Source organism: Bombus affinis, chromosome 5 (assembly GCF_024516045.1).
Source record: "Bombus affinis isolate iyBomAffi1 chromosome 5, iyBomAffi1.2, whole genome shotgun sequence".
Classification (NCBI taxonomy): Eukaryota; Metazoa; Arthropoda; class Insecta; order Hymenoptera; family Apidae; genus Bombus; species Bombus affinis.
In genome coordinates, this window is record NC_066348.1 from 3,714,355 (window position 1) to 3,734,842 (window position 20,488).

The 20,488-nt window shown below is 30.9% G+C and overlaps 2 protein-coding genes across 11 annotated transcripts; one reads left to right on the top strand and one right to left on the bottom strand.

Moving 5' to 3' along the window:
• Positions 1-88: 88 nt before the first annotated feature.
• LOC126916540 (E3 ubiquitin-protein ligase Ubr3) lies at positions 89-20,167 on the bottom strand. Of its 8 annotated transcripts, XM_050722450.1 has the most exons (31): positions 19,997-20,162; positions 19,611-19,896; positions 19,158-19,536; positions 18,093-18,306; positions 17,892-18,020; positions 17,548-17,813; positions 17,230-17,474; positions 17,038-17,155; positions 16,778-16,957; positions 16,451-16,677; positions 16,174-16,329; positions 7,762-7,943; positions 7,536-7,672; positions 7,303-7,445; positions 7,059-7,228; positions 6,669-6,912; positions 6,436-6,598; positions 6,173-6,355; positions 5,700-5,852; positions 5,278-5,456; positions 4,776-5,199; positions 4,533-4,678; positions 4,308-4,454; positions 3,920-4,234; positions 3,624-3,843; positions 3,336-3,545; positions 2,999-3,270; positions 2,564-2,911; positions 2,349-2,477; positions 2,109-2,248; positions 89-1,962 (listed from the first exon to the last, which is right to left on the bottom strand). In XM_050722450.1, exons 3-31 carry the CDS (start codon positions 19,396-19,398, stop codon positions 1,845-1,847), a joined length of 5,799 nt encoding a protein of 1,932 aa, XP_050578407.1. In that variant the 5' UTR covers positions 19,399-19,536; positions 19,611-19,896; positions 19,997-20,162; the 3' UTR covers positions 89-1,844. The 8 variants fall into 8 exon arrangements, with proteins under 8 accessions (XP_050578407.1, XP_050578403.1, XP_050578404.1 ...); XM_050722446.1 differs by lacking the exon at positions 19,611-19,896 and having other exon boundaries at positions 19,997-20,167; XM_050722447.1 differs by having other exon boundaries at positions 19,883-20,162.
• On the top strand, positions 8,628-15,703 carry LOC126916546 (uncharacterized). Of its 3 annotated transcripts, none has more exons than XM_050722463.1 (9): positions 10,146-10,405; positions 12,694-13,318; positions 13,478-13,619; positions 13,851-13,991; positions 14,054-14,271; positions 14,346-14,566; positions 14,671-14,909; positions 14,984-15,113; positions 15,196-15,703. In XM_050722463.1, exons 2-9 carry the CDS (start codon positions 12,812-12,814, stop codon positions 15,530-15,532), a joined length of 1,935 nt encoding a protein of 644 aa, XP_050578420.1. In that variant the 5' UTR covers positions 10,146-10,405; positions 12,694-12,811; the 3' UTR covers positions 15,533-15,703. The 3 variants fall into 3 exon arrangements, with proteins under 3 accessions (XP_050578419.1, XP_050578420.1, XP_050578421.1); XM_050722464.1 differs by having other exon boundaries at positions 10,391-10,535; XM_050722462.1 differs by lacking the exons at positions 10,146-10,405; positions 12,694-13,318 and adding an exon at positions 8,628-9,480.
• Positions 20,168-20,488: the final 321 nt, after the last annotated feature.

Below are 20,488 nucleotides of genomic sequence, written 5' to 3' on the forward strand. Positions count from 1 at the left end.
TGTCTAGAAAATAAATGATTCTTCATCTTTCTCTACTTACTTTACATATTGTTTAAAAAATAGTTACAGAAATAAAAATGCTTATAGATTATAAGGCAATCTTTTCATTTAATAGAATTGCTTTTATTTATACATTGAACAGAGTTGATAATTGCTATTATTATTTATTTTTTAGCACTTCTTAATGCATTATTCGCAAATTTTTAACATTATAAGCGGACATTCGTAAAAATAATTAACTATGTACAGATCATCTTGAGTTAACCAGTAATTCTACTATGTGGCGTCCTATCATTATTACACATTTACAGTGATCTATAATCTGGAAGAAGCAATTTTTTGCCTGTGTAATCATAGTTTCATAAAAATTGAAGTCTCAAACAGAAAACTTTTTTGTCATAAATACTAATTTATTGAACATTGAAATGTATACTAACGAAGATTTAAGATCAGTTTTTAGTTAAATGTTTGCATATAAATTGCTTCTTCAAAAACAATAACAACTTAATTGCCACAGTACAATTACTTAGCATTTATGCACCGGTGCGAAAAAAAATCAGCGAGTAGATAAATAGTTCGTTCAATAAAATGAGTTTATAGGTTCATATACACAGCCCATAAATATGCATACAGAAAAATAATGCATCAAATATTGTTTGAATCTCGAGTTCACTGATCGGTGAATGATTTCCTATAGTTTCTCATGAACTGTTGCGAAAAATTCACATTATTAAATTAGAACAAAAACTATTTTTACAAGAGAAGGTTTTACAATATCGTTTATGGTGTTAATAACAATCTCACTTACTACTACATTGCTGACACAGAATAACAATAAAAACACGTTAATTTAATATTCCAAACATAATTTGCATGCCGTTCTTGTTACAGTTAATGTATCATTCTAGAAAATTATTTCTTAACATCTCCGCCAATTTAACATGACAATTTCCCCTTTACCTTCTAATTAAAAATTCATGCATGATCAATACTTCTACCTTGCTTATATAAATTTAGAATCAGAGTAAAACGTGTTATGAGTTGCAACAAAATTATACAGGGATTTAAAATCGAGCTTGTTATTAAATTTATTCAGAGATAGAGTTCTTATAAAGACTTCAGTCTTTGATTTTGTCATGTTTATAGATTTGTAGATCTAATATAATCCTTAGTATTTTTCTTGATTTATTAATGAATTATAAAATATTCTATTTCTGAATAATCCGGATGCAAAGAAAATTTTGAATCAAGATTTTTTGTAATTAACAGAGTAATTATGATAATAAATTATAGGATATAACGGATTTTCTTTCCATATTTTCCCTACATTAAAAAGAAGCACACAATAAATTCAATTCTCCTTAACAGACAAAATTATGATTTCATTAATAATGATATTTATCCTCAATGATATAATTTATCTAATTCTTAGCGTAACCGAAATTTCGACTAAAAGAATTGAATAGTTCTCGTGTCTTAAGTACAAATGCTACACACTAAAAAGTATTTTTTTTATTAGGACATAATTTATATGTATATACTTAAATAGAATGTACAATGTGTAATTCAAAACATAAATTTCTTCGGATATAATCTTTCATGTATTATGACTATAAACAATATTAATTCAGCTCTCACCTCATTTTTTTCTCGTAATACTTTCATTCAATATTATGTCTACTTACTCATTGCATCATAATAAATATAATTATCTATAAAGTATATTAGAGCAATCTGTTAATTCTTAAAGCGATGTTATTTCTTGGCGAGGCATTGTATGGAAATAAACCTGTTGAAAGTCTTCTACTCGTTTTAGAGTAAGTACTTTTCAACGCTGTAAAATGTTACAGTATGTCACGATGCCATACCCATGTTTTTTTCGTATGGTCAAACCTATGCGCTAGCCATTGCTGTTCTAACAATTGGTATCTATCTTGATTTAGGTACAGAGGTTTCCCGCGTCTATAAAAAGAAATTAATAAATGCAGTATAATATTGATATATCTCTAGAGAGGTAAAATAATATAACAAAAATTCCAATATAAATGTATTAAGAAATAGATTGCAATTTTTCAATATCTTATCTGATATTAAAGTGAGACTCTTACTTCAGATCTCTATCTTCTTCCTCAAAATCATCGAGATATAAAGATCCCCATAAACAGACACGTTGACCACGAATTACTACAATATAGGTTGATGTCACCACCAAATATATACCAGTTCCACCTCCACAATCTATCGAATGCTATAAACCAAGGAAGAATTATGTTTATATAACTCATATATTTTTATGCTTATATAAAGAAAAGCATATATATATATATATATATAGATAAAGTACTTACTTGAACAACCTCGCATACATTCCACTGCTTGCGATTTTGCTTTAAACAAACGATGGCACCACACAATAAGCAGATACTAATCTCCTGAGGAATTGAATGACCTTGACGACACTGTCTTCCATGATAATACTAAAAATGAATAATCATTTATAAGGCTTTAATATTCAAGTATAAAATGATATATAAACTATAATTAATTATATATATATTCATACTGTGAAAATCTTCTCATATTCCCTTGGAAGGCTCAGTAACTTGGGTACCTGCCACGACACATGCTGTTCCATAATTAAATACCTGCCTGCATCGCTTTGATTTACGAAAGCAAGGAATTGATCACACCACATACGGGGCACCGATATACTAGTTTCGCTATCTTGCCAGTTCAGAGCTACAGCAGAGTTAAACATGTTCCAATCCATATTTTCTGTAACTAATTCCAAATAACGAACTAATCTCGCAAATTCAGTTTGTGGTGATCTAATTATAGGTAACGGTTCCTCATATAAATGATAACGGAGCAATGCAGCTACTCGTAAAAATGGTAAACACATAAATTGTATCTGAAATGATATAATTATGTATGTGACAAAGTATCTTATATAGGAAAACAAGAAAATTATGAATTATATTAACTAATTTATACCTACCTGTTGTTCGATACTGTGCATTTTATCCCGTGCATATGGTGTACATGATGAAGTAGATGGATCATATAAAACAGTATCTGAATGGTAGAGTGGGCTATTATTGAAATATTCAATGATTTTGCAGAATATAGTTTCAGAAGATATAGGACCGCGCTCGATGCATTCTCTTAAAAATGTATTTCTCTCTGCTTGTGTGAGACCACCGCTTATTTGTACTATAACTTGATAGTACAATAAGTTGTAGATTACTTTTACTACACTAGAGAAATACGCTGAAAATAAATAATTAAGTTTTATGAAATCACTAAAATATTTACAAATAAATTTATTTACTTACCTTGATCGGCATGCAAAGGTAACAATAATATAAACTGTATAAGAAGAGCAGTTGGATCTCTGAGAAGTAAGGGGACTTCTCCCTCGTGTAATGTTAAAGCGAGTGGAGTTGCAGGCTCTGGAGGCAAACCAGATAATTGTTGCCAAGTGTGTTGTACCGGCCAAATCATACATAGACGTGCATTTTTTGCCAGAACATCAAGAAGTGCAACTTGAAAGAAAATGTTATTAATGTAAAATCTACAATCCTACTTATTTTTAAGTATCATCAACAATAAAATAAATGTACCAATGCAATCACGTTTTGGCCTTAAAGGTATCGTAGTAGGTGGTGGAATACATAATGATCCACCACGTTGAACAAGTTCAATTTCAAAATTAGTTCGTGCTATAGAAGTTATGAAAACGAACAAACTCTTGTAACTATGTTGTTGTTGGCACTTAGAATTTGTGCATCTTGTCATATCCTGTACTGCTTTACGCATTGCCTCAGACAAAAATGTTCGTCTCTATAAAGAATGTATATGTTGTTAATCGCAAAGAACATATAAGGTTGTAAGTAAACAAAGTTCCTGAGATACTTACTGTTGATGGGTTTCGTTGTACCTCTTTTAGAAGATTATTTATCTCTGGGAGTATTGTAGTGAAAGGGACGTAAGGAGATCGGACGATTGTTCCACGCTTCCCCAATTGAGGAGAAAGTGGAAGAAAACAATTAGCTAACTGTCGACAAAGTGGACATAAATATTCGCCACTATCTACAGCGAGAGAAAGCTGTCTTTGTTGGTGACCCAGAGACTTTACATATGGCAATAAACAATCTAAATGTAAATGATGTCCACACGTTTGCACATATACACCACCTTCCCAACCTAGATTAACGGATAACAGCAACGAAATCTGTAAAACACCAATAAGAATGTATATAAATTGTTTTACTGTATTCAATGGATATTATATGTTAAATATTTACAGTATCAAAATGTCGGTCCATTGCATCCATTCTACGGTCAAAATAGGCACCACGTGTATCACACTTTGGTATAGGCGGATCATCATCAGAAGTAGGTAAAAGCAATCTATCTGGTTGCTGTCGTTCATGACCAATGACACTTGTCCCCTAAGAATAGAATTTATATAGAATTAAGTAATCAATAAAAATGAAATTATATGCATAAAATTGTATGAATTTAATTACTTGAACTAATACAACAAGACCCATAGGATTATCTTCAGTACTAGGACTACTTTGACTGCAAATAACGCAATCGTATTCTTTTTTGCTAGTTAGTTTAGTCGCATTATCTTTTTGATCCCAATCCATACCCGATACCCCTGCTTCATCTAAACAAAACATTATAATTTTTATTTACATTTTGTTTACATACAGTACATCAAATTCATTATATCTTATATACATATTTTATCTTTTATATTTTACCTGTTTCCATTGCTTTTTCCATGAATTGCTTTCGTTTATTGGCAAATTCTGCCATTAATTTTTGCTGTCTTTCTTTCGCCCGTCTTCGTCTTTCTTCTCTTTCTCGATCTTCTTTCTCTCGCTGTTTATCTTCGCTTTCCTGCATACTTGGCCATAATTTGTTCCTAGCTTCATTTATAGCATCTTTGCACATAGGATCTAAATTTGTAATTTTGTTCAGTATTTGCGCGATAAAGAACGGACCATCGCCAATTCGCGATTCTGTTGGTTCTATGGTTGAACTGCTACTAGCTTCATTATCTGACATTGCAATTTGTTCAGGGTTATAACTATCTGGGACACCTGATAACTGTGAATGCAATTTTAACAATAATGTGATTATACTCTCGTCTACTTTTACAGTTTGTGATTGTAATGATCCACCCTAAACAGAAAAAAGTTTATAAAATAACAAATTAATAAATATAACAATTGATTTACTAGAATATACGTAAATCATTACCTGAGCATCTCTTCTTTTGAAATGTTTATATGAACTTGATGTAGATGGAACAATTTCTGTTGTTGTTACTCTAGAATTACTCAGTCTTGAGTACACTGTGGGTGCAGCAACTATTTCATTGCCAGCCATAACAGCAGGCCGTTGAGGTGTAGGTGGCAATGCAGGTTGACCACCAATATCTGTATATAGTTAATAAAGATTGAGAAAAGAATACAAGATTATGAAAACATGTTCTAATATAAAACAATATTAATTAGAAGACATTCGTTTTAGTGTCTTTTTCTATATAAAATTAGTGCCTTTTTTTATATGATTAACATAGAAGAAAGCAGAGTATGTACATATTTTACGACAGTACAGAATGCATAACATTGATAAGAAGGATATAACTATGGTTAAGGTGATAAGATTAAGTAACATACTGTTTAGTAAAGGAGGTGATTCAATGGCAAGGGCCATGGATTCTTCGGTGGTTGGTGGCAAAGCTCTTTGTAGAGGTATTAAATCATCTTCACTATTAGCTTCCGATATAGTAACAATTCCATCTTCAGGTACAAAAGTTATTTGAAATTGGTCTATAAAATAATTAAGAAAAGAATAAAACATCATTGCGATATTATTAGATTTAATCAACACCAAAGTATCCATTTTATAGTTAAGAACATACAGTATAATATATGTATAAAATATGATATATATTGTACCCTGTACTAACATAGATTAAGAATTTTATGTAGAGGAATCTTAAAGGATTATTTGTTTTTAATATATATATAAAACTTACAAAAATGGAATTAGTTTATCAATGCACAAATATTTAATTTACAACTTGTTCTTAACTAGTGTGTTTTATATGATTACTTAAAATATATGAAAATACAGAAACAAACCATACCATTTGGTTGAGGTAAAGCAGGTAAAGAAGCATTCAAAGCAATCTGTAACCCAGTGTCATTAGTAATAGTATCTAAAGATGGAAGAGCTAAAACTTCTAAGGAACCCTCATCTGTTGCATCATTTATCATGAGTGAAGTTCCAACCTCAGCCATTTCACCTTGAATTTCCCACTCAAAATCACCTAAAAAAATGGCAAAATGTCAAAGCAAAAACTACGTAGCAAGATGTAACCCAATGTAATTTAATGATAGCTTTACTTACTATCTGAATTACTTGGTTCTGACTCTTGGATCAAGATGACTTGAGGTATCACTGTCCTCAAATTTTCTGATAAATCATCACTTTTGTACCAACCACCTAGATCCATATCTTTTATTATACGAGATGATTCGTCACTACTATTATATTGACACAAAGGATTCATCTGATAAACATGAAAAGAAATAGTATTATTATTTTATAATTCTGTGATTCTGTTATAATTAGTTACTTACAGATTTATCAGGTATTTCTGCAGTAATTACTGCCATTTCTAATAAGTAAATAGTCAGTGCCATTACATGCTCTGATATGTTGTGCCCATACACAGCCTTATATAAAATTATTAAAATCATAGCATGAAAAACTCTTGATCGTAGTACAATTCGTGGATCATCATATGCTGATGAAACAGGAGCAGGATGCCTAAATGGTGGCCATGGAATTGCACTATTTTTCAATTTTCCTGATTGTTTTACACTGAAATATTTACAAAATATTTAATGAAAGAACTAGACAAAATTATGAAAATTAAAATAAATCAATAATTGTTTATATATTAAAAGAACTATAGTACAAGGTTTTTATGTTTTTTTAAATTATTTTTTCAAATGTAGTTTATTTACTATTCAGTAAAGCGATCCATTGCCATCTGGAAATCTCCTTTTTGTGCTGCTCTTAATAAAACATGTAAAGGATCAAATAATTCTTCCCAAACTAGACGTGGTTTTGGACCATACATTCCTTGCTGCATATTTCCACTAGCTTCAAGATTAGGTGCTCTGTACACTGCAACCTGTAAATCATATTTTACAATTTGTACTTACAAAAAGAAAAATTGTATTCTGTTTAAAGAAACATAAAACATACATCAGCTAATACAGATTCGAAATCTCTATTTTGGGTACTGCCAGAACGTTCAGGCATTAACTCCATTAATTGACTATGGGTTTTATCTCCCATAGATAATAAAGTAACCATTTCTAGGCGGGACATTTCAGGATCAGATAAACCTATAACAAGACCATATTTTTTATATACATATATGTATGTAGATTCCATATGTCATTAATGAACTTAAGAAAATGGCATGAAGAACTTACCTAAATTTGTCCGAACATTAACCAATATAGCTAGAAATGTTAAAAAACTTTCTAACATTGGTGTGTCATGTTCTCCATCCATGTATTCATTTTGAGTTCTATACAAACAAAGACTCATCTCTTGTTTTATATGAAACCTAATGGAATAAAATTATTGACAAATATAACTATAATTTAAAGGGTATGTATAATATAAATATATGTTTAATAAGATACTGAAAATTACTTTTTAACGATTGTTTTTAGAAAAATATCTGGTTGTAGCTTTGTTGCACAAACTTGAAGTAGATAAAGATCTGCATCTACCATCGAATTACAAAAATTGCACTGTATGTATGTCATAATTTGACCTTTTATTTGGAGACCATTACGCACCCACAATCCATTTAAAATTTCATAAAAGGCAACCTAAACAAAAATTCGTTGTCTTAATTTTCATTATTTCAATAGTTAACAATATATTACAGCAGCATAAGATATATAATATATAATGTAGCACAGCAGAAATAGTATAAAATAGTATAAAAACTAAGTTTGAAAGAAAGGTATTTATTGAGAAATTATTTCATTCCATAGCTGAAGGTATTATTTTTTAACGTATGCATGATGCGTAAAAAAGCTAACGGTACTGAAAAAAGTTTCGTTTTCTATAATTTCAGTTACTTTAATAATTGTTAAATATGATACATTGAGTTAAATAAATGAAATACAAATTTTTTCTAACATTAATAAAATTTTATTTAACATGAAATGTTCAGGTATACTGTTGAAATAAAAAAAATAAGTTCTAAGCATGTAGAAGACAGTAAAATGTCTATATGTGATCGATTACTTATAATAAATTTGTATGAAGATTTAAATTTATTTGTCATAATTGTCATGTATATTCATATACATTTATTATTTACTTTTATGCATATGATATTGTTAACATGTAACGTACGAAACATTTGAAATACAAATATAAAAAAGACGGGTTCCCATAGAATACATGATTCGTAGACTATGGTAAATCCCCCACTTAATCAACCAATCCCGTCACTGGAAAGAATTCCAACTTTCCACTGCTGTGTTGTCAGTTCGTACTGTTCATAGCGATTCTACGATCAATGAACAAAGAAGGGACATTTATAGCGTCCGAAGAGCTGACTAAGAGCTCTTCCTCGTGTCAGTGTGATTAATTCTTCAGTAATTTTCCGAAAACTCGATTCCATCCTCATGATCAGTATAGTTTTAAAACTTGTGATAATAAAGAAAACAATTCGATAATCAAATGATAAAGGAAGAAAGAAGAACAAGATCGGATCAGTGTTATTTGTGCAAATTAATTTTCTCTCGATTCAGTTGTCACTGAATTAAAAAAATGGCCACAATTAATTTGAAGATTATTTTTATTTGTATGTTATGCGCAGAACGATTTACATATAGTTTTGAATTTGGTTATGTTGATGTAAAAGATTTAATAAAATTCGGACATGAGGTGGTGATAGACATTTTCGAATCATGGGACTTAATACGTCCAAAAGATTCTGAGTATGACAACAATTTGCCATTTGTTCACAGAATGGAGAAAGAATTAAAGAATCGTATATCGAAAATATCGCAACAGATTGATATTTTTCAAGAACAGATAGATATGCGTTTGGACAGCATTGTGGCTAAACTTTTAACTGAGATGCCGTTACAAGAAAGACTGGATCAAAAGTTACGTATGATTGATCAATTCGTTGGGAAAATCAACGATTTATACAAAGTCTTCCATTTGTATTCGAAAGCGCCTGACAAATACGAGAGGTACACATTAGAAGATTTCGCGAGAACGTGCGTTTCCTCGAGATCGGATGCTCTCCCTGATCTTTTGAAAAGCATTCATCGGCTTTTTGTTCCTTCTCCCGACGAGATTCTTAGCAGAAGCGTTCTCATATTATTGGCAAACCAAATGCAAGTAAGTTTTTTTAGATTTTTAAACACATTTTCAATAAAAAAAAATGACACGTAATAGTGGGAACATACGTATTTTAAATGTATTTTCTAAAAACTTAGAAAAATAAAAATTTCCTTTAACTTTATGAATTTGTAAGATTATATGAAATCTTTTTAGATTATATGAAATGGAACAAATTTTGAAGTATTTAATATTTTGGCGATTCAAATATCCGTTAATGTACTGTTAGAAATTAGTTAATCGTGACTATCAAGGGGTATTACATACGGGAGAATATCATAGTGATCAAATGACATCCGACAATCTGTACCTATTCAAATTACACACTCGGTACGAACATAGATAACACTGCAATAACTTTGCTATTGTTTATTATTTGAAAAATCTTTTATTTCATGTACTATATATATTTTTATTTTTTTAAAGAAATCGGTAAAAAAAATATAGAATAAAGTTGATAAAGTTAATGATATAGGGAAAATAGACAATGATTTGTTTAATTATCTAACAAACTCTTGCGTAAGCTATATTCTCTCCAATTTTGTATTATCAAAAATAATTATCAAAGAATTGTAACGTGATCGTCACAACAAAAACTTAAAAATTTTAAGTCTACTCTGCCAACGAGTGCATTTTACAAAAAAATGTTATTAAATCAATCATTCAATGTCCAATAAAGAGCAAAAGAACGAAATGCAACATTTCTGTTGGAATAACAATGATGCAGTTTGTGCAAATGATTTAAGTACGAAGTATAAAGAGAGAGGGAGAATGAAGAGGAGCATGCGCAGAAATATGTAACACCATTAAGCCTCGAACGAACTCAACTCGAGAGGGGAGGAACACAGAGAGTCAAATGACGGGAACAATAACGTAAAGTTCTTAGTAGAGCCTGTGCATACGAGGAAAAGTGTTTGTTCCGGAGGTACATTTTCGTAGTATCAAAAACACGACTATCAATTAATTTCCAACTATAAAGGATTATAGTGAGCGAATGTTTGTGCAACGATATATACAGTGAAACATTTCTAAACAACATAGAATTAATAATCCAAGTATTAAAAAAAAAAGGATAATATACGATTCTTTAATAGTTTACCAGATTTCAATGCTTTTTACGGTCGAAACGCTTCAATTAATCATGCTAACCTTTCACGGCCTATATAACTTTCAAACGTTACTTTCCATTCGTTAATAGAATAGAGCCATTGGAAAAAGTAATGTTAAGATTATATTGAATATTAATTTGGGGTAATCAGTAAATAGTGTGATGCTAGTCAAGTGTAGTATATATTTTACAGAATATAAGAACGTTAGGGGATTTCGTTCTCAGATATTCTGTCCGAATAACAGTACCGCCTTAAAGTTTCTCACATCGTTCTGTCGTGTCGTCTTGAATACTTGCACGCAGGATTTGTGCTGTATGTAAATACAAATGCGTCACGGTTGAAAGAATATTTGTACGTTTTAAAATCGTCACATAATATTTCACATTTGTACATGTATACATTCGTTAAAAAGGTATTTATTGATATATCTGCGAATAAAATATATATGAAAATAATTTAACCTTCACCTTCGAAATCGATCTGTTTGTAATTCGATAACCATAAATATTAGATATAATTCGTGACTTGTTACGATAGTTGTCAATGTAGCGTCAACGAATATCAAAAGATATCTCTATTTATTTAACTGTGCGGAAGATGCAATCGTAAAAATCCCATCAAAGGTCGCTGTCGATATCTGAGGGACAAAGTAACTTAAAATCTATGCTGCAATGCTTACTTTTGTGAAAAGAACTGTATAAACATATAAAGTCTTCAATTATACTAAAATCAATACAAAACATAATATATAGACATATTTACGTATATAAACTACATAATTACTAATTTAAATGTAAAGAACGAACAATTTTTTAAAATATTTAGAATTAGATTTAACACTGTGATCAACTGTGATTTCCGGAGGATTAAGAATAAATAATAAAGAAAGAAATATTACAGAAATGACTAACTTAAATCAACCGATATTAAAAACCAATCACGTTTTAAATGAGGATATGCACATGTAATAAGATTACGATAGATACGACAAAACTTTAAGAGAGGCTATTTTTAATACAGTGAAACCGATTTTTATAAATTTTCAATTATTATAAATTTGGACAAATATGATTACCGACTTATTTTTTCCAAACAAACAAGTATCGCTTCTTAAAGATTTTTCTATAAGACATTACAACGATATGAGAAACTTATTGCCTATATCGAAATGGAAGGACAGGCGCTCAAAATATCGATCGATTATTGTCGAAATTGTCTGAATCACCGGAAGAGCTAATAGTTACACGCGGATGTGACTCATGTTTATATGAATTAAACGTGACCTACTGGAGATAAAAAAGTATTATAAATCGAAAACGAATCTGCGAGATATCATATATCTTGGTAATTTTTCCGCGAACGAAACGCGCGATATAATTCTAATCTAATTACTGACGTATCTAATTATCAATGTAATCGGTACATTCGACCCTTATCATTGAGCTTAGCGTGTAGCAATCTATGTGTACATTTCGCACAAACGCACAGTATTATGAAATGTTGTTATAAACATACGACGTCTTAGTGTGTCAGAGATTGCAAGGCCGTTACGTATTACGAATAGTGTTTTATTTTGGTATTTTTTTCAAATTGTACGAGGAATCTCGTTCTGCACTATACAATTGATTTATTCCGAGCCGTGAGAAACTTGAGTTGTAGTAGACTTTTAAGTAAGGTCAAAGTAATGACAGCTATGTCACAGTGTTTAATTTCGTATTGTTAAACATGACTCACCATCAATAACATTTTTCATATGAAAAACAACAGGGAACTAGAGGAGGAAGTACGATATTTACATACCAATTCGTAAACGATAATTATAAGAAGTTACGGTACTATAGAATCTCATTTTCATTCATGTACAATTTGCTTAAGAAGTAAATACAAATATATCTTTATTTACTATGGTTACTGTGGATTAGCAGTATGACGCACGGCACGGAATGAATCACAAAATATACTAATTAATTAATAAGTAAGAAGAGTATACACCAGACTATTTATGTCTGCAAAATACTCTTGACTGAAATATTTAACTTATCAGACGATTGTGCATTGAAATAATTTCTTTTAGCACGAATTTCAATCTTATATTTCCATACAGGTATTAAATACGCTAATGGATCAAATATAAATCCTTATGCACCGGTTCATCTATATATATACATATATATATAATTGAAAAATTTAATCCTTCAAGAATCAAATAAATAGACTACAAAATGAAGATACCAAACATCCATGTATGCTTTCTGTTTTTCTGCATAATATGGGGGACAATGGGTATAAAATACGATACAACATTGATCGACAAAATGCGAAATAAGTTGTTGCAATTGGAGAAAACATTAGAGAGAGATTTGTTTCACTCAAGGCTCCACGAGTTTGAAGATGGTGGAAAGTACCTATGGCTCATAAAAAGTTTTAAGAAATTCGGCGACGAATTAGAACGAAACTTCTCGACCAATGGTTATGAAAATTTAAATGCATTGAGTTCTATTTGGTTATGGGCTCGAACAGAAAACGAACTAAAAGGAATAGATGGTCTGTACCAAGTTTTTCGAACGATGCAACAGGAGATAGTCGGCAGAAAGATTCCTCTTGATATACCGAAGCTGAGTGACTTCTGGGATATAATTCTACACGATCCGAATGCGTCAATTGTACGCGCCCTCACTCGAATCGGTGATCTGATAGTGCACGAAAAATTGTTCGTTTCGGCTTATCAGGTACAAAAATAAATAAACGAGTTGTAAAGAACTTCCAATTCTGCTGATCAACGAAGTAGCGAACGTTCTTCTTTGATAATTAGCAATTCAAAGATTTAAGAATTTATTGTTCAATATGGATAGATTTTGTATTTTCTTTTTCTATTTGTTTTTCACTAGGAAGCAGCTTCGCAAATTTGTAATGAAAATCAGTCGCTTCAGCAATTGCTCTATAATTTATATACAACGGTAACCCTAACGGAAATCAAGGGTTATGGTATGATCCAATTCTCTTATAAGCTGCTGCGACTTTATAACCCAGGTATGGTGCAGTGACTGTTATTTGTATATTGCATAACTTGTTATTTTCTTCTCCAACTTTTGTAACTACGTTTAAAAATTTTATGTTATAGTATACAGTTCACAATCACGATTTTATCATATTTAAAAAAAATATTCTGATCGCTTATTATTTAAATAAAAGTATGCTGCACCTAATATAGTATATTATTATTGAAAAATTCGCTTTCTAATTATAATAAACTTGATGTAGGTACTAATTTCACTGAAGAAATGGAAGTGGTGAAGCAGCAGTATGAGACGAGAACGATGGAAACTCTGCGGGCTGTTAAAACAGCCATGGCGTTTGCTCCACGACAACTCTGGAGATGTGATGCGAGATCACATAAATTAGGTATATTTTACTGCTTTCGCGTGTAACATGTGTAACGAATATAACTGAAACAATTGTTACAGATGAAACATACACCAAATTAACACAGTTGTTCCAAGGATACATTGTGAACGAAGTGGACTTAAACAAGGACTCGAGTTGCAGAGAAAATTGTGCTTATTACGAATATTCAAAAGTTTATGGATGTTACAAAAATCAATTTTGTTCCCAACAGCGGAAATGTAATGGTCGAATACTAAAATGCGAATATATTGATTCCGATATGTGGATTTGTCCTTCGGTAAATTGAAAATTTTTCTGCGTTCAGATGTTATATAATAAGAATGTATGTGAAGTGTTTATAAATTATTTTAGAAACAGGAAAGTGATCGAAGATACGAATACATAGAATATGAAAATGGTCGACTGTTCGGACAAAAAGATACTTGCAAGAGAGGAACAACCAAAGTAGATAGCTGGTGGCGTTGGTTATTCTGGCACTGTAGCTATTGTTTTTGTTACTGTGATGACAATAATGTAAACTCTGACCGATACTTCAGCCTAAGGGAAGTTGTATCTGATGTAGCAAACAATAAGTAAGTGACTGACTATAGCAGATATTTTACGAAGACTCTGCTGCACCTAATATATCTTAAGATGTCATTGTTTTCATAATTAATAATAATATTATTTGTTACAGAGTCGTGACGGGCATCAGGTTCAAGAAAGTGAAGCAAATAATACATATGCAGATACAGGAAGGTGAATTGATGCCACGTGGATACATTAATAAATCCTCTATACGGTGGAAACCAATAGAAGAGTTCAGTGTATTAGATAATAATGTTAAAAATGGTGTTGACTATCACACATTATCATGGGAAAAAAGGGGGTTAGATTTAGATGATCTAGTCCTTGATGACAATTTGCTTTTGACAGGTACATTTATGTGTAAATTTATGTTTCTTTCATATCCCTTTTTAAATATCATGCTTATAATACCTATTTTTCAGGACTCAAGTTCCGAATGATTGGTTCACGATTAAACTTAGAAGCAAGAATGACATCTTTTAATTTCACGACTGGGAAATTAATAAAACCGCTAGAGAGGAGTTTCTGGATCAGTCATGATAGAACCAATAGGTAAAATTTGCACATGTCTTGTACATATTTTTGTATACTTGTAAATGTGTGTTTGCTTATCTAGCATTATAATTATTTGCAGAACTGAAGTGACATTTGAGAATCCTGATATACCAACTCGGTTACCTCTTCTAGCACTACCAGACTCGAAACCATTCCAATACCTGAATTTTGCACCAAGCGATAAAAAAAATGACGTTGCTCAAAACACAATACCATTCATTGATATTCAACCAGTAGAATCAAATCCACCAGTTCCAATTGCAGGTGCCGGAATTTTTCATAAAGGCCGATCAGGATCGGGTGGATTTGTAGCAATGAGATTGATTACGTATGATTTTAGTAAACATTTACAAGTTAATTTATCTCCTTCTACAGATACAGTTATTGATGCTCCAAATGAAATAAGAGTAGTATGAATGTAATTTATATGCGTATTACTAAGATATAGTTCGTAATTATTTTTTGTGTTTTATTTCTACTTTCATATGTCTTTCATTAATTTACATTTAAATTTGATAAGTGTGATTTATAAAATTGATTATATATCAATAATTCCCCATTAAACAATTGTTTTTTGTGCCATCTTAGCATGTATAATTCTTTTAAAACAACATATCACAAAAGTTAAATTCCTTTTGTATTTTCTTACACTCCTACTTCCAATAAGACTTTCAATAACGATACTTGCTACTTTATAAGAAATTATATTTTATTGTTTAAATAGGAAATTCATAGATTTTCTCTAATATTATGCTATTGAAATAACTCAATGTAAACCTACTCGTTGCTTGAAGTATTTTTTTGATATTATTTTGATTTATTAAACAAAATAACTATTTGAAAAAAGCCAACCGATATCCATATATATCATATACACATATTGCCATAATGAAATTCTACTAAAAGTACTCAATGACATTCGAAATAATAATGTCTGCAGAAAATATGATTCTTTATAGATATTTTCAAATATTATTTTAGTTCTATTTAAAATGCTGTACATGCACATCATAACTACATTGAAAGAATATACTAAGAAATAGAGAAAAGTACTTACCTGAACTCGTAAAGGATGCATCATTAGAAGATGTAACATATCAGTAGGAGGTAATAAATCATTTAGGGTAGCTCCTTGTTGACGCACAGCTTGGCACATAAACACAGCAAAGTACCGATGCAATGGTAGATGAAATGATACTTGTAAACTGTCACTCTGTAACAAAAAGAAGAGATATCGGGGCTATAATAGTATTGATACCTTAATTCAACTAATTAATTGCATATCAGAAAAAATAGATAATATGTTATTACAAAATAAACATTTAATTATTTACCACATTTGGATGAGTGAAATTTATGGCGTCTAACCAATCTTGTAATGCCGTGAGACAAAATGATAGTACTCTACGAGTAAGAGCAGCACTTTCAGGACCACGTAAATGAGAAACTAAAGCCCACATTGGATATGCACTAGCTTCTAACTCGGCACTAAACGCAGCGTAGTACGTATTAGATTCATATTCAACATGTTGATTTAATTCTCGTTGATTCACGTTCATTCCTAGGAATAAGCACAACAAAGTATTTTATTAATATTTCAAAAATATTTTGTTATGTGTAAAAGTAACTATAATTACAATTGTGCAAAAGTTAAATAATACCTTGAAACATAGATAGGAAATCAAACCACATTTCTAGAAGTGTATCATCGCTCATAAATCTAACAGCTATAGGCTTATGTGAAAGAACATTATTTAAATCTGATACGATAGGCCAATAACAGTGTTCCTTCATTACTTGTCGTTCACAGTCTACTACATAATGAAAATTTTTATCTGGATCTAAAAAAAATAAGAAATTATATTTAATGTTAATAAACAAATACCGAAAGTTCAATAGAACTTGTACAAATATTACCCACCATGTAAAGTATTTTGAATCAATATCTTACTCATCATGTACTTTAAAGCTATTACCATAACATGCAACAACTTTAATTGATCTACCATTTTCAATGCTAAACTTTCATTACTGAATAGCTGAAATATAAAGTACAAACACATCAAGCACTTTCTTTGTTATATATATAACATTATTCTTGGATAATACCGACCTGTACACTGACATGGACCACCTTATTGCTTAAAGTATCTGGGTCTGTTGAACGTTCAAGCATCATTGAAACTCTACTGTAATGTAATACAAATGCACGAGTAAGTGCTTCTTTATATTCTGGATCCGGTAACATATTTAATAGCAAACAAACTAATTTCTGTGGAAATTGATAAGCTACAGTCCAAAACATTAATTCTTCTAAGAAAGTAGTATGCTGTAAATGTTCTTGTAATGATGCGCACTCTAAAACAATATAGTATTTATTGTAAATATATTCTGCTACAACTGTAGGTATACATTAAAAGAAAAAATGTACCTTTATATTCATCAGGTGGCTCTGGATTTGGCAAAGACCTTACTGCATTTTGATATATTTCGTTACTATCTTGGCAATAACTATCATATTCTGGTTCTCCAGTTGATACAGTAGGATCCATAAGACTTCTATACTTTTGTGGATTAGTAAGAGCTGATGTCATAACATGCCTCATTAATGCACCCATTTTATTGAAATCAATGAGCATTGTTAGATATTCATCTGCATCTTGAATTGCAGCTTCATAATTTCGTCGACCCACAGTACTATATTAAATAAAATATTTCCACACATTATACATTTTTTATACTTCTAATAATTAAATAGAAAGATATATGATATACCAATTCTCGCGTAAGTGTTGTATGAGGCGAAGAATTATTCTAGGCATCATTGCTTCTGCCACACACATTAAATTTGAAGGAGCAGCTGACTTATCAACAGCGGCTTTCGGGCCATGTCTATCACAAAATCTAGGACAACAATTCTATTAGATATCATTCTTTTCTTAAATATCAAGCAATTTTATTTGATAAAATTATTACCCTGACTCCTTCATAACGGATGAGTCACCACAATCACAAGCACCACCTGCTTGACTTAAAAACATATTGAAATCATGGCCATAGTGATTGCCTTTTTTGAAACATTCTGTACATAAGGACATACATGGTGATATACCACATGTACGACAACGATATGCTACAAAATTAGGTGTCCAAACCAGTCCACATGTTGTAGCATTATCATACATTCTCACTGAAATGTTTATAAATATTTGATTTGGATGGACGAAAATTTAATCCAATATATGTTTTATAAATGTATGTTTCAATATGTACGTTTTTAAAGACTATAAAGGTTTTAAGCTTGCATAACTACATTATTGAAAAATATAATTTTCTTACTTAGATTAAAAACTTTCTAATACTTAATATTGTTTTGAAATTATTACTATTGATTTAGGCAATTTTTGTTTTGACTTCAAAGTATTTGTTACATTTTATAAACTTCACTCTCTCGTGTATTAAGATCATTCATGTACCTATATTTTCACAAATATAGCAATTTATATAAATATATATTTGACGGGTAATCTTACTGCTGCCAAATACGCAAATTGCACTATACTTATATCACAGATTTCAAAATAATGCTCATAACAAAGCATATTATTTAAAAGTATCAAACAATGATCAGACTATGTTGCAGTAGTTATTAAGTTATCTTAGATTAAATTTATCTTAAAGATAAATTCTATGTATTGCTTTTTCAATAGTTTAAACGTTTAAATTAAATATTATTTATAACAATATATAATATGTATTTATATATACAATATATTTAATAAAGTAAATAATCTTTTAAAAACATGTTTCATGAATAATATTTGAAGCAACTGTATATAGTATAATCATAACATAGTGCAATATGTAAATATGCAAAAATATCAAATACATTGCATAAAATATATCTATATTTGTCAAAAATATGATCAATGTGATAATACTGACAATGATTAATTCATTTAACTAGTGGGCTAGAATATGGTCGGATTTAAAAAGTTTCCATACTGTGCAGTTTAAAAAAATAAAATACACATGGCTTACCTGTTTTAGCAAACTTCTCCGGAGTATGACCACTAGCTATTAACCATTTACACCAGTTGATAGTTTCTCTATCACCAATATCTTTACTAGGATTTAACAGTTCATCCAATAATTTACTAAGAGATGGTGGACATCCATTGTCATTAGGTAAATTGCTACATTCTGCATGTATATGTGCAGCTGTATAACTTTTACTCCTGTTCCTCAATATTTCAGTGCATAAATTAGACACCGAGAACATCGCGAAATATTGTCCTCGCGCAGCGAGGGTACCATTGATTTTGATACGTGTTGCGGTATCCTCTGAGAATGACGAGTGTACGATGTCACGTCCTGGCTTCGCCAGCTCGCCAAATCCCGCGGGAACACCTCAATGGATCTGTAAATAATGTAAATAGTTATTATTGTAATGGTGCGGATCGTTGTAAAAAGCGTAACCTAGAAATAACAGACTTAACAGCGGAAAAGAAATGAGCAAGTCAAGTCGGGAATCAGGTGATACCGATGTTAAAATTTCAGGAAGCCGACAGGACAGCCGATAGTTGCCTGACGACTTACACCTTTTTGCGTGTTTCTCGTGTGAAAACTTCCGGGAAACCTTTCAAGTAGAGGCGGCCCGCGGACCAGGGAATTCTCAACAACCTCCATATCAGTGAGCATCTCCCGTCAACTTTGTCTTCCTCATCAATTTTGACAACATGACGAAAGCAGCAAGGGACCGTTACCTTATACCACTCTCCTGAACCGTGGATTACTATCGACTTTCAGCTTTCGTGTTTCGACAAGTACTCGGTACTTGCACAATAATTGTCGTTGATACAACACACATTCACACTTACCGAACAGCAAAAGCACTCGATCACCAATCGTTCGATCAATTGACCACAGCTTATATTCTTCTACGGTACATCTTCTTCTTTCTGATCAAGAATTTGTCTATCTTATCGACAGAACAATGACAGAATACCAGATCTTGTTTTTCAATGAATGTATTTCATCAGAACGTTTTCACTACGTTCAAATCTATACACATAGATAATACTCATTAGCATAGTAATTACCAAACAATATGCATACAAAATTTATAAGAATTGATATAATTAAACAAAATTAAAAATATCAGTTAAAATATATTTATTTATTCACTTTATTTATAATCCAATCATATATGGTTCTTTGGACAAATTGATCTATTAAGGAGCGTAATACGTTTTGCGTCTATCATGAAGTTTCAGATGAAAAGATTAGATATATAATTATATATAATTGTGTACTCTGTATTTGAATAAAATTGTCTTTTATATATAAGTATTGCTACTAATTATTAGTAT